At 45.3% G+C, this 14,548-nt stretch overlaps 1 protein-coding gene across 8 annotated transcripts in view; it reads right to left on the bottom strand.

Annotated features, from left to right (window-relative positions):
- Positions 1-14,548, bottom strand: part of SLC4A4 (solute carrier family 4 member 4) — a 739,594-nt gene that overhangs the window by 67,026 nt on the left and 658,020 nt on the right. For all 8 annotated transcript variants that reach the window (XM_085641000.1, XM_085640999.1, XM_085641004.1 and 5 more), the window contains exon 16: positions 8,802-8,993. In XM_085641000.1, coding sequence (XP_085497126.1) covers positions 8,802-8,993 — 192 coding nt within the window. The remainder of the gene's footprint in view (positions 1-8,801; positions 8,994-14,548) is intronic.

Below are 14,548 nucleotides of genomic sequence, written 5' to 3'. Positions count from 1 at the left end.
GAAGCGCGAGCCTCGAGAGCAGTCTCGGCGGGGCTTCCAAGCCTTTAGTTTAAAACGCGCCAGAAGCGTTAATGTGGAAAATTGTTACACAGCGAGCCGGATAAACATAAAACGTGACGTGCATCGTTTTCCACAGCTCGAGCACTCAGAAAGGCCTCTGAGTGGGGCGAGGAATGGCCTGTTTCCACTCACTTTCCGGATGTATTATCTGCACCGCTCCTTACTTCGCATTTAGCCCGGCGGCGTTACAGACACAATAACACAACGTGTGTGCTGCATGGAAAAGCCTCGGAGTTCTTAGAAAGAAAGGCACGTGTTTTGGAGAAATGCAATAATCTACCACTTAGCGATCTCCTGCCAATTAATCTGGATCGATTCACAGAAAATCTGCACTTCTATACATCGTGAACTTCTACTGATGTTTTCTGTAGACGTTTGCTCCTTCAAAAATTCAAAGAAGTTCAGCTAATGTTCCCGAAAACCAATTCAAATAGTAGATTTTCTAATGTGTTAAAGAATACGAGGTTGGTGTGTGCATACTAAATTTCATAGTCAGAATATCCAAGGTGCTAAATCTCCAGGACAGAATATCGAAAAAAATGTCAGCAGGGGAGTAAGTCTAGATTTTCTATTTCTAACTCCACATATACTTGTGGCGTGTATCTTCAAGGTATGGAGATGTGGAGTTGGGAATCGTAAATCAATACTTCCCTATATACACTTTCCTTTTGATAGTCTGTCCTTGATATTCTTGTATGTCAATATTCAATAGTACAATCGTGGTGGGAATGTACAAAAACAATTGTAATTTTTTTTTTGTTTCCATCGAAAGATATTTTACCCTTGTAGAAACCCATTCCCCAGACCTGCCTTTGTCGCTTTGGATAGGGACTTATGTTGACTCTTTCCAGGAGTAATTTTCCAGGATGACAGTGTCTGCTAAACAAGATTATGAGTTTGTGGATGCTCATTCACTTTTTGCTGGGATACGACCTCTGGTCGGGGATTGACTCCATGAGAACAGTTTCGGAAACGTCCACACATTATCTGGATTGTCCACAAAATTAAATCTGATCTGAATGCAGAAATGTCCACTGATTCAGATCCTACAAGTCAGGATCCGGGACTCTGCATGTGAAGATCATTTTTTGGGGGGCCCTTAAAACTCTTTTGTCAGCAAAACCTTTGTGAATCTGGGAATCTATGGACAATTTTGAGCTCTTTTATAAGCGTGCTAGTTCCATTATATGCAATGCCTTTGACGGACATTGCCAGTTATAATATTTTGAAGTCATCAAAAGCAAAAAATATGTAAGGTCTGTTCATGTTAGTAGATTCACTCCAATCATGCTCGATGAACTAGCCTCAGTTCTCTGTGTCTCTCAAACACCATTTCTGCTGTTTCATCGGTCTTCGGTGTCTGTCCATGTTTAGGCATTCCTCTAAACCTGCAATTTCCACTAAGTTACCAAGTTGCTATTTTCATAACTTGTTACCTCCCAGGATCAATATAAAATGCAGGCGCAGCTACAATTTTGTTTGTCACCAAGGAGCAATCAAAAAATCTAAGGAAAAGAATCAAATCAAATCAAAAATCAAAGGATCAAAGCAAAAATCTGCCACAATGCAAATTCCGCCTTATGTAGCCAAATGTGCAGCTTTCTCGACTGTCCGAGGTTCTGTCCTAATGGTAAGAACTACCTACTAGTAACAAGATTGGGGAGTGTAGAGGGATGGCCCTTCATGGGCTTCAGAGATGGATGCGTCCTCCACTTCAAATTATTTACTTAACAAAAAGATCCATCGCTTAAGGGGAGAAAAGAAGGAAATTTAAACCTGGGTTATATGGGTGTAAATGTCCCACAATGGTTGGACATACACAAAGGTGTTTAAATACCCCTCACACACCAAGAATGACCAGTGGTGTCATGCTTCATCATAGGGGTCTTCCCGCCCCGCTGCGGGACGGGGCGTGCTACGACCTACGAATACGTGGGAGCACTGATAATAAAGTGCTATGTGTAGTGCAGTGGGAGGGTCTGGGATAGGTGTGAATGTGAGTTAAAAAGGACCTGGCCCCTAGGACAAAAAAACTTTAATAAGTCGGAGGGGGCTGGTACTAGTAAAAGGGTGGTGCGGAGACTTCCTACTCAATGTGTGGTGTTCTCCTAGTATGTTGTCGACATGTTTCGATGCTAGGCATCTTCTTCAGGACAGGGTTAAGATCCCTCCTATGTGCGCATATTGGTACTCATGATAAGTTTATCAATATAAGAGAAAACATGCGTGAGTATACAGTACCTAATGGTATTCGTATTTAATTCTGTAAGAAAAATAATAATAAAGCAAATTACTCGTTCAGATTCCCAGGAATTGTGAACATCGTACCTGCAAACAAAAGAAGTGTGCCACGAAGGTGACAAAAAACGTGATAGTTTTAGCCATAACTCTAAATGGTTGCAGAAGAAGGTGCAGTGACCTGTAAGAAAAGTAGAGACATACAAGAGTCTACAAACAAAAAACAGAAAACACACACTCTAAAAATAATGGACGTTACTCTTATTAGGATATGGAACCAACGGTGTATTGAAAACATACTTAAGTGTATGTGAGGTATTGCCTCATGGACCTTAGGGTTGATGGAAAAACAATAAGGAGCCTCAATGCTGAAAAAGATAATAAAAAGGAGAGATGCCTGTTATCTACTGACTACTCCTAGAGAAACGCCGTTATCGGTGTCCTCCAGCGGCTAAGCCGTACTCACGTATCCTTTAGCAGCCAATCGCTACATGTGCATCCATCCCGATGTCCGGTCGTACTGTGGGGAAATCCCTACTGTGCTCAGTTTAAATACAGCTGGCTTCTATCAATTTGCGGGGGAACTAGTTGCACCTGGTGAGTTTCAGAAGACTTCCGGTTCAAAGGGTGCCGGTAGACTAGACCGGATCGAGTAAAAGATCTATGTCAACCGGAAGTGAGGACCCAATACGGGTATTTGAAGTGGTACGATCACATGCGCCCACTGGTAAATGTAAAAAACAAATAATAAACCAAAAAATGAGGATAGAGGTCTCCCAAGTGTATCGCCTCAAAGCCTGTTTGACGGATCGAAGAGATACGTGCCGGACTTAGTGAGAGCGAGAAGCGTCTCTCGTATGTCGAGAGGTGTGATAACTGAATTGGCTCTCGTGTGTCGAGAGGTAGCTGAATCACAACGGGGAGAGAAAGAAAAGGGCCAATGCTGAGAGGAGGTGGGACTTATCCTAGGGCGGGGGTAAAAGGGTGTCAAAATATGAGGATTGACACATGGTTTAGTAATCCATCCTAGCCCTTCCTGTCATTTAACAAAGACAGAAGAAGTTCTTCTGACGGTAGAAAGGATGCTTGGGTGGTTTGTTGTGAATACAAGTACAAGCACTCACGTGTTTGGTCTGAACGATGACATACCATGGTCACAGCTGTCATAGTGACTTGCCTCACCCCTTTCATTGTCATTTATGACCAACGAGATCAATTATGACACTCCTTTCCTGGCACTATTTGGATGCTTGTACTTGTATTCACAACAAACCACCCAAGCATCCTTTCTACCGTCAGAAGAACTTCTTCTGTCTTTGTGAAATGACAGGAAGGGCTAGGATGGATTACTAAACCATGTGTCAATCCTCATATTTTGACACCCTTTTACCCCCGCCCTAGGATAAGTCCCACCTCCTCTCAGCATTGGCCCTTTTCTTTCTCTCCCCGTTGTGATTCAGCTACCTCTCGACACACGAGAGCCAATTCAGTTATCACACCTCTCGACATACGAGAGACGCTTCTCGCTCTCACTAAGTCCGGCACGTATCTCTTCGATCCGTCAAACAGGCTTTGAGGCGATACACTTGGGAGACCTCTATCCTCATTTTTTGGTTTATTATTTGTTTTTTACATTTACCAGTGGGCGCATGTGATCGTACCACTTCAAATATCCGTATTGGGTCCTCACTTCCGGTTGACATAGATCTTTTACTCGATCCGGTCTAGTCTACCGGCACCCTTTGAACCGGAAGTCTTCTGAAACTCACCAGGTGCAACTAGTTCCCCCGCAAATTGATAGAAGCCAGCTGTATTTAAACTGAGCACAGTAGGGATTTCCCCACAGTACGACCGGACATCGGGATGGATGCACATGTAGCGATTGGCTGCTAAAGGATACGTGAGTACGGCTTAGCCGCTGGAGGACACCGATAACGGCGTTTCTCTAGGAGTAGTCAGTAGATAACAGGCATCTCTCCTTTTTATTATCTTTTTCAGCATTGAGGCTCCTTATTGTTTTTCCATCAACCCTAAGGTCCATGAGGCAATACCTCACATACACTTAAGTATGTTTTCAATACACCGTTGGTTCCATATCCTAATAAGAGTAACGTCCATTATTTTTAGAGTGTGTGTTTTCTGTTTTTTGTTTGTAGTGTCTTGTATGTCTCTACTTTTCTTACAGGTCACTGCACCTTCTTCTGCAACCATTTAGAGTTATGGCTAAAACTATCACGTTTTTTGTCACCTTCGTGGCACACTTCTTTTGTTTGCAGGTACGATGTTCACAATTCCTGGGAATCTGAACGAGTAATTTGCTTTATTATTATTTTTCTTACAGAATTAAATACGAATACCATTAGGTACTGTATACTCACGCATGTTTTCTCTTATATTGATAAACTTATCATGAGTACCAATATGCGCACATAGGAGGGATCTTAACCCTGTCCTGAAGAAGATGCCTAGCATCGAAACATGTCGACAACATACTAGGAGAACACCACACATTGAGTAGGAAGTCTCCGCACCACCCTTTTACTAGTACCAGCCCCCTCCGACTTATTAAAGTTTTTTTGTCCTAGGGGCCAGGTCCTTTTTAACTCACATTCACACCTATCCCAGACCCTCCCACTGCACTACACATAGCACTTTATTATCAGTGCTCCCACGTATTCGTAGGTCGTAGCACGCCCCGTCCCGCAGCGGGGCGGGAAGACCCCTATGATGAAGCATGACACCACTGGTCATTCTTGGTGTGTGAGGGGTATTTAAACACCTTTGTGTATGTCCAACCATTGTGGGACATTTACACCCATATAACCCAGGTTTGAATTTCTAATGGTAAGAACTTCTGGCAGAGGAACATGGATCGCAGCTGCTGAGCAGCAGGCGTTGCAGCCTTGACTCGCTGACAGTCAGGGCAAAGGGAAGACCTGAGTGGTAATGGGGAAAATCCTACTGCCTGACAGCCCATAGGCTAATTTCCTTGTAGCTGCCAGGAATCAGAGGCCAAGTGACACTTAGCTGTGAGTGAGTTTGGGAAATATCACCTGTATTCACGGAAGGAGAAGTACCTGACTTTGGGGGAAAGGTAAAACCTTCTAACAGCCCTAGAGACAAGATATCATATATGACTTGGGTCAGACGTATCTTCCCAATACCTGATCCCACACTGTGAATTACCCCTCAGTGAACACCCAGAGCACATATTACATCTACATGGTTTAAGCAGATGGTCACAAGGTGCACATTGCTAAGGGAGACCATCAGGAGGTAACCCACACCTACCAAACCACATCGTTCACAAGTGGCGGCTCCTCCGCTAAGGCGGAGAAGCGTCGCCCCACTGCTGCAAAGCAGTGAAAGAAAGAACAAATACAATGATAATAACTTACGTTTATTATCATTGTATTTGTTCCTGCTGCTCAGCTTTGCGGGGCTGCTCTGCTCTCAGAGCAGGGAAGGAGTGCTTTAGAGCAGGGAAGGAGTAGTTTGCCCACTCCAAAGTGCACATGGCTGTTTTGCCGGCCCTCTCGAGCCGGTCAAACAGTCATGCGCACTTCGCATGTTCTCCATGCAGGCTGCATTACACCCTGCACGGAGAAACATGCCCAGGCCCCCATTCCCTGGCTGAGCGCCGATCCACAGCACTCAGGCCAATCACAACGCTGCATTGCAGCATTGTGATTGGCTTAGGGAAGGGAGCCTGGCTGCTTCCTGTTCTGGCCCTGGAAAGAAGAGACTGAGATGACGCAGGAGAGAGCAGGAGAGCAGCAAGCAAGGAAGCTTTTTTCTTTTTTACAACTCATACCCCCCCCCCCGTGCGCCCCTCCCTATCCGTGTCAGCCGCTACTGTCATTTACACCAGTCAGTGTAGGTTGGGGGCACACCCCCTACATTTACCACCCACTGTGAAACCCCACAGCTGAAGAAGAAAATCGGATTTATAAAGTGCTATGAAGCCAAATAATTTGCGAAATTTGCGAATGCAGTTCACTAGAAATAACTTATAACATAATTTGTCATGTTGTGCTCTGCTCTGCTCTATTATGTTACTTGCAACCTGCACATTAGAAAGCAAAGAATAAGCACACTTGAGTCAAGAAAGGATCAGTGCTCCAACTTCCTGTCTGTGTGGATTAGATTTTACTTGAATATTTTACTTTTAGGAGAGCCCTGTTTTCGAGTGGGAATTTATTTCCAGAGTGTGTGGCCAGCATAGTACAATGGTGGCCACCCTTTCCCATGATTTTACAAGTCAGGTTGGTCAGAGGAGATGCGCATGCTTCGTCTGGGAGCATAGAGCACATCTTTATTTTGTAGATGGTGGATCCTGGCCACAGATTAAGGCACTCTTTCCATTGGATTAGTGGCTCAAAGGTATTATTGTGGTCAAGGGACTACTGTGTTCTACTGATGCCAATGAGATGCAATGGTGATCTTGAATGGCTTGTCACAAGTGCACTGTTGCTCCCATGTTAGGCCAGTGGCACATTGCTACCATGATTTGAGCAGTGATAAAATAGGTCTGCAATCGTACCAGATACCTATGATTTAATTCCTAACTACACTTGGTAGCAGCTAGGTCATCCCACTTTGTGGCCTCACTTAAGTGTATCCGTGCCGCAATGTGGTGGTGCGTGAAGTGTCTACCACCGAGGAGCGGCAGAAGGAGCGCTGCGCTGCACTAGGCCTGCAGTGCTGCTTCAATCCTGCTTTGTCTTAGACTGGCTGATGCTGGGCAACCCACTCTATTCCCTGTGCAAGCCTCGTTGATATATTTTGCCTTGCATTTCGGAACATTAGGAATTAGTATATTCGAACTAAAGTTGTCGAAAAGTTTGACCAAAACTAGCTTATTTGGGCCTTAACTGTCACACATGGGCCTATATGACTTTAACATTCTGCCAAAAAGACTCCTGCTCTAGCACCATAAAACAGCCTCACTTGGTCCTAATTTACCCGCTCGATTTAAATCCCCTTAAATGCCTTTTTTAGAACGAAATGACTCCTTTTTCAGCCATAAGATGCCTCTAAGTGTTCGTATTCCCCATATACGCCCCTTGCTCCAGCCTTAATGTCCATAACGCCTGTCCATTTTGAAATGTAATCGACGAGTCCTGGAGCCAGAATACAGAGTTCTTGGAGGGACGCGCACCACAGTACATGCCTGAGGGTCAGTGTTTCAGAGCACAGTAGTAGGAGTAGAAGCCCCTTTTAATATAGAGCTGTCTGTCCGGGGTCTTCCCCCTCCCAAGCAGATCAAGGATCCCCAGGCCTGCAGGTGCCCTGATCATCGTTCTCTGTGTTGGCTCCATCGATGCCATGGCAGTGCCAGGGCCCTTGTGCCTGACTGGCTAGTGCAGAGTATGAAAAGCGGTCCGCACCCTCAATCGAAGGAATCAGAGTTTCACGTAAGTCAAGAACTTGTACCCTCCTCCTCCCTGTTCATCATACATGTATTGATACTGTCATGCCTTCCATGTTTTTAATGAACTATACTTGTACATAAGGAGCTCAAAGCCTCTGAGCCTTAAGCCACAAGAGAGCCCGGCCCACGAAGCGGCTGTGTGATCCAATTCAAGGTAGATAATATCACCTTAGAAACATATCAAAGGCAGCCTACCTATCCATCACGAAGGTAAGTATATAATTATTGGTTTTTATAAGCATGATTTTTGGCATTTTGAAGATACGAATTCAGTAGAGCAAAGGGAACAACGCGAGTTCACCACACATCGCAAGGTGCATGCACGCAACATAATCCCAGCTGCAGATGATGATAGCTATTCTTACCTCCACACCTACTTATCCAAATTTACCCTGCGATGTAGTGGTGGCCAATGTAGTGGCTGCAATGTATCATGTGCATACAGTGGTAGTATACCCACGAAGCAAACAGCTGCATCGCCTAGCCTTCCTGGAATCCAGGGCAGGACATGCGCTGAGATTCCAAAACACTAAGGGCCTGATTTAGATCTTGGTGGATGGGTTACTGCGTCACAAACGTGATGGATATCCCGTCCATCGTATTACGATCTCCCTAGGATATAATGGGATCGTAACACGGCGGACAGGATATCCGTCACGTTTATGACGGAGTATAACCCTCTGCTAAGATCTAAATCAGGCCCTATATTGCCCTTTGAGGTGTATGTGACAGGCCATTAGCACATAATGGGCACTTACAAATGTATCGCTGTAGAGCCCTGGATTCAAACTACAATGAGATGTTTACTACAGTACAGGTATGTGTGGTAGAAGATGACATTCCAAATCCTAGCGGTCTTTTTTCTGTATTTATGGTGAATCATGAAGGCCCCTGCCTCTTTTGCAAATAATCAGGTCAGTGACTCAGTGTATGGGTGACTGACCAGGGTTACAGTTATTCTTTAAAGATCTATCAGACGAGTCATGGTTTGACCGGGGATGAGTAAACTGCAGTACTGCGCTTAGGCAAACGTGTAATACAGATATTACGCAAGCGTTGTGATACTCACTGTTGTTGGGAAATAGCGACTGGTTTTGAATTTTTTCAGCGCCATGGAGCAGGTATAGGTCCCGAGGAAGAGGATGAAAGACATGAGTGTGATGTCAGGCACATATTTGCAGTTATTCCCCACCAGCATGCCTCCATATTTCAAGCAGTCTTTCTTCGACAACAAGGCCCAGTCAAGGGTGCCGTTGTAACCCTAAGGAGGCAAGGGTGACATGATGTAGTGCATGAATAGATCCAGAACAACAATCACTTGACACACGCAGATGTTCACAAACCTTATACAACAAATCCTCTCTTACACTTTCTGATCAGCTCATTTTTTCTTGTTATTTCAGAATTATTACACGACAATAAAAAAAAGTAACTTCTCTGGGTACACGAGATTTGTATCAACTTTGGTGCACTTGTAGGCTGTCTGATATTCTACATTGTAATGTAAGGCTTACTTAAACGATTGGCACCACGATGGAAATGTGTCCAGAGTGAAACCTATCATGGCTGTTGAGTGACAATAAAGTTGTCAATATCCCTACCGGTACAGTGATAACCAAACGAAGCAAGCAATAACACCACTAGTGAAGAGAGCCCTTCAGTGTTTCATCTGACTTCCCAAGGATACATATTCATTGCATGATTCTAAAAGTGTCCAATGTGTAACTGCTGGCTTTGTTCTAAGAAGCGGGATGGGATGAATGTGATGGCCAATCAGGAGATCCCACTAGAGTCATTTGCCTGTGCAGGCCTCATTTCAACTGTATCCGCCTTGCAAGCCCTCTCATGCTACTGATACGGGGGGGGCAGCAGCGGCCACCATAAACAAAGGGTGGTGGGGCGAGTGGGGTCACGCAGAGGTTAGAAATACAATTTTTTTTTTAAATTGACCTTTTGCCGCCGGCCGCCTCCAGGGTTACATCTCATCCCACCGCCTCTCCTCTTCATGCCTGGTCCCAGCAGCCCCTGGGACAAACTCCCTGTCCAATCCCCGCACTGCAGAGCTGACAGGAATGAAGCCCTGCTCAGACCAGGGAGTCTGTGGGGTCTCTCCTGAGAAAACCTAAGTGCGCATATGTGTTTTGGTCGGCCTGAGACGGTGGGCCAAACGCACATGAGCACTTAGGAAGTGGAGTGTACGTAGCACTACTCCTCCCCCCTACCATGCCTTGGCCACGCCCCTCACAACAGTAATGGCTAAGAGCCGGCAAAATTCAAATTAAAAAAATGCAAGAAAATTGTTTTATTTTACATTTGCTGGCTCTGACCCAGGCAGTGGGCGACACTCCTACGCCATTGCGGAGGTGCTACCACTGCTCAGGGACATCAGTAACTGGTAGGGGTGGAGGGGAGAAAATAACATGAGATTTTGAGGTGAATTCTGAGGGAACATTCAGAAACGAAGAATGACCAGGGTAATTAGGAATCTCCTACCCTACACCCCCAGGCAAAACCACCCTAGATGCACAATTTTACCGTGGATCATTAATTCCAATGGTGCCAGTGGCAGGCAGACCCTTGTTTGTCCAGCAAAGGATTGAAATATAAGCTGGCCAGGTAACCCATTCTCCAAAGAAGCCTTTGCTGGAATATTCTTCAAATTTCAAATCGAAAACAAATCTCCTGCCCTTGATCAAATGACTTAGGTCTGTGAACTGTTAGTGCCCTTGAAAATGTAGTGGGCGCGGTACTCAGTTGCAGACAGGTTTCAATTCGGTCGGCATGACTGAGGCAATGTTGTCTTCACCAGGCATTGCTATTCAGAGCACACTTAAGGGACATCCTCCAATCATTCCTATATATTAGCACCTGCAACATATTATACACAGTTGAGCACTAGTATTTCAAGGCACATTCAGCTACATGGCTTGTGCTTTAGCTGCTGCTCTGACCTGTTGGTTTTACTTTTCGCTTCTAATTATTGATGGCGACAGTGAATGACGCTAGACTGTTGGACCCTGGAGAAGCAGGCGGGAGTTCAGGTGCTTTTAAATAATGCTCTGTAAATATTATGCACGATCTTGGATGGCTCAAGGTTAACATTAAGGTGCTGATGTCACCTGGTTTGGTTTTGAAGCGTGATGTGGCCACCAAGCAGGGCATTAGCTTGTCTTCTACATCAAAGTTATATGCAAGAAGCCTTTCTCCAGCTATCCAAACATTTGAGGAGTCAAATCAAAATTATGATCCCAGCAAACACTGAGGTAAACCAGTAGTACTACAGGGGAACGTTTTAGCCGTCACCATTTCTAATTAATTTAAATCGCTTCGAAAAAAGTCTTCCATGCTCACCCAGGGAATCTCTTCACCTTGTGGTTCAGTCTACTATTCTCAGCCGCCTGCATATTGGTAATTCACTCTTCCTGGGCTCTCCACTATACTTCATTCAAAGACTTCAGTGCATTCAGAATGTTGCTACCCAGCTAGCGCTTCGCTCCCCTCCTCATTCACGTGCCTCAGCCTGTTTCTGTTCTTTAAGTTGACTTGCGAAGTCCAAAAGTATTCTTTTCAAGTCCATGTGCATTAAATCGAAAGCGCTCCTCGGTTTAGGCTGCAGCCGCCCCTCCATTAGGCACGGAGGAGCATTGCACCCCTACTGCCAGCGCAGCAAACGTGAAAAATAAAATAGTAATAAAATGAATTTATTACGATTTTACTTTTCGCTTTCCCTGATCTGAGCCGTGTTTGGGGGCGGTGTCACTGTTGCTGACTGGCAGCAGGCAGTGGTGCTCACTCCTGTTTAGAGCGCGCATATCACTTTGGCCGGCTGTCTTGTGAGGGCCAGCCTGACATGCACACTTTAAACCTCTCGAAGTGGAGAGCAGGGCACAGGCCCTCAGTGCTTGAGGGAGCGTTGAGGCAGCCCACTCCAACCAATCCTGGCACTGCTCTCATGCTGCTTAATATTATCACTAGCATGAGAGAAGTCTAGACTGCTGTGAAGAATTGCTGCAGGCCAGCACCCACGGACTGGATGCATGAGGACCGGAGGGAGCGAGCCAGCATATACAGTGGTTAAGTACACTTTTATTTGCATATTTATTTTATGACCCACTGACAAGCACAGTATGAAACTTACACTGCCTTCAGTCTCAATTCCAGATCGCTCAGTCATAGTTTGTTATAAAAACTGTTTATAACAAGCCATGACTTACAGCTTTGGCGTTGACCTTAAAAGCATTGCTGGTCAGTGGTTGAATCACCAATTTTTCAGGGTACCAGCTGCCACTGCATTTGGACCTGCCTAGTTACATCAGATACTCGTCCGTTATGTTCCTGGCTCCTCTCTTAAATCATCTAATGCTCGCCTGCTCTCAGTTCCAGGTTCCAGGTTCCCGCGCTCTCAGGTAGGCCATTGGTAATTCACAGTATTGGCCGCTAACCATTGGAGCCTGCATCCGGCACTGTTAAGAGCTCATGGGCAGCATCTTCCATTTCGAAAGACCTAAATGCATGACTTTGCACCTCTTAATCCTGTCTTTTCTTGCCTGGTATAATAGATCCTTAGTACCAGGAGGTCATGTGGGCAATCACATGCTTAATAAAAGCGAAAATGTTCCAAACCCAATGACATGCAAGTGATGTGGTAGCTGTAGGTGCCACATCAACTTCTATCACACAACACTGTAGCTTCTGTCAAAAGCTAGCGCATCTGTGTGTGCTTAACTGAACACCCAAGCTCCACCCATGGAACACCTCCCTGGGGCAGAGTAACACAACAAAGCAATGTGGGCAACGTTGCGTTACTCCAGATTTATCAAGCCATACAGGGCCATGCAAGGTGGCCTTGCGTGGTTTAACAGGTCTTACCTTAGTGCTGCGCTGCCCTTGCGGGGCGCAAGGGCAATGTAACCCATTGATAAATATTCCCCTTATTGTTTCAGATTGTGAGCAAATGGCAATGGAGGAGAAAATGTTTCCTCATCACCAAGGCTTTAAGTGGGATGAAAAAACGAGGGGGTATCTCAAAGGGGCGTGGCTAATGTAATTAGGGGTGGGGCTTAAAAGAACAAGTTACTTACCTTTGGTAACGCTTTTTCTGGTGGATACAGTATCAGCCTGTGGATTCCTCACCTTATGAATACCCCCTGCGCCAGCATTCCGCGGAAATTCTTTCCTAGCTCTCCCACATCGACGAGGACGTCACAATAGCAAGGCTCCGTTCGCGACACCGTATAACGTCATCGGAGCCATAAGAGGACCTCGTCGGCGTGCTGACGTCAGTTCCACCCATTTTTTCTGTGCCACTGAGGCAAACGGGCGGACCGACACATTTTCAAAAGTAACATAGCATACCAAAAATATACACATTTATAAACTCACAAATGCATAATCAATAAAGACATATAGAAATAGCAATTGAATAAGCATTTCTCATGATTAAAATATCAACATGATCAAGACATGTTAAAATTTTTAAAAAATTGGTTGAAACAGGTGGACAACGGAGAGGCGGGCGGGACAGTGAGGGATCCACTGGCAGATACTGTATCCACCAGAAAAAGCGTTACCAAAGTTAAGTAACTTGTTCTTCTGATGGATACTTCTGCCTGTGGATTCCTCATCGTATGGATAGACTCCCAAAGCCGTACCTCTCTTGGAGAAGGGTGTTCACCTGACTAGACCAAAATATCTTGTAAAACAGAACAAGCAAAATGGCCATCCCTCCTAACCTCAGAGTCCAAGCAGTAATGCTTTGCAAAGGTATGGAGGGAGGCCCAAGTTGCTGCCTTACAAATGTCAACAACAGGAACACCTCTAGCCAAAGCAGAAGATTTAGACTTAGATCTGGTGGAATGAGCTCTGATACCTTCAGGAGGGTCCTTCTTGGCCAATGCGTAGCAAATCTTGTTGAACAAGATAATCCACCTGGAGAGAGTCCTCTTCTGCACAGCCTTGCCTTTCATCTTCCCAACATAGCCCACAAAGAGCTGATCGTCCAGCCACAGATCTCTTGTCCGATCCAAGTCAAAACTGACAGCTCTCTTAGGGTCCAAATGATGCAGTCTCTCCTCCTCCTTGGAAGGGTGAGGGGGAGGATAGAAGGTAGGTAAAGTAATGGACTGTTCCAAATGAAAAGGGGTAACCACCTTGGGAATAAAGCAGCCCTGGTCCCTAAAACCAACTTATCCACATGAATGGTCAAGAAAGGAGGTTTTGAACTAAGAGCCTGAAGCTCACTTACCCTCCTAGCCGAGGTAATGGCAATCAAGAAAAACGTTTTAAAAGAAAAAAGCCTCAACGGACAAGTATGAAGAGGCTCAAACGGAGAACGCATTAAAAAGGTAAGAACGAAATTCAAATCCCACTAAGGCATAATGAAAGGTGTGGGAGGGAACTTATTTGTAAGGCCCTTAATGAACCTCATGACAATGGGGGACTTACATAAAGACGGCTGGTCCAGCAAACATAGAAAAGCCGACAAGGCCGACAAATAGCCCTTAACAGTGGCTACAGTACAACCTTGCTGTGCCAAAGAAAGTGAAAACTCCAGAATATTAGACAAACTGGGCTTCAAAGGGTCAATGTCTCTCTCTCCGCACCACCTAACAAATCTGGACCATCTGGAAGACTAAACAGACTTAGTGGAGTGTCGTCTAGACGATAAAATAACATTCACTATATCCGGCGGGAGAGAGAAGGAACTCAGGTTGCCCCGTTCAATCTCCAGGCATGAAGGTGCAGGCTCTGGAGGTGGGGCTGTAGAACCTGCCCCTGCGACTGCGAGAGGAGGTCTGCCCTGAGAGGGAGACAGAG

Source organism: Triturus cristatus, chromosome 2_2 (genome assembly GCF_964204655.1).
Source record: "Triturus cristatus chromosome 2_2, aTriCri1.1, whole genome shotgun sequence".
NCBI classification, from domain to species: domain Eukaryota; kingdom Metazoa; phylum Chordata; class Amphibia; order Caudata; family Salamandridae; genus Triturus; species Triturus cristatus.
The sequence above is the reverse complement of the archived record's forward strand: the minus strand, read 5'-3'. Positions and strand labels throughout refer to the sequence as shown.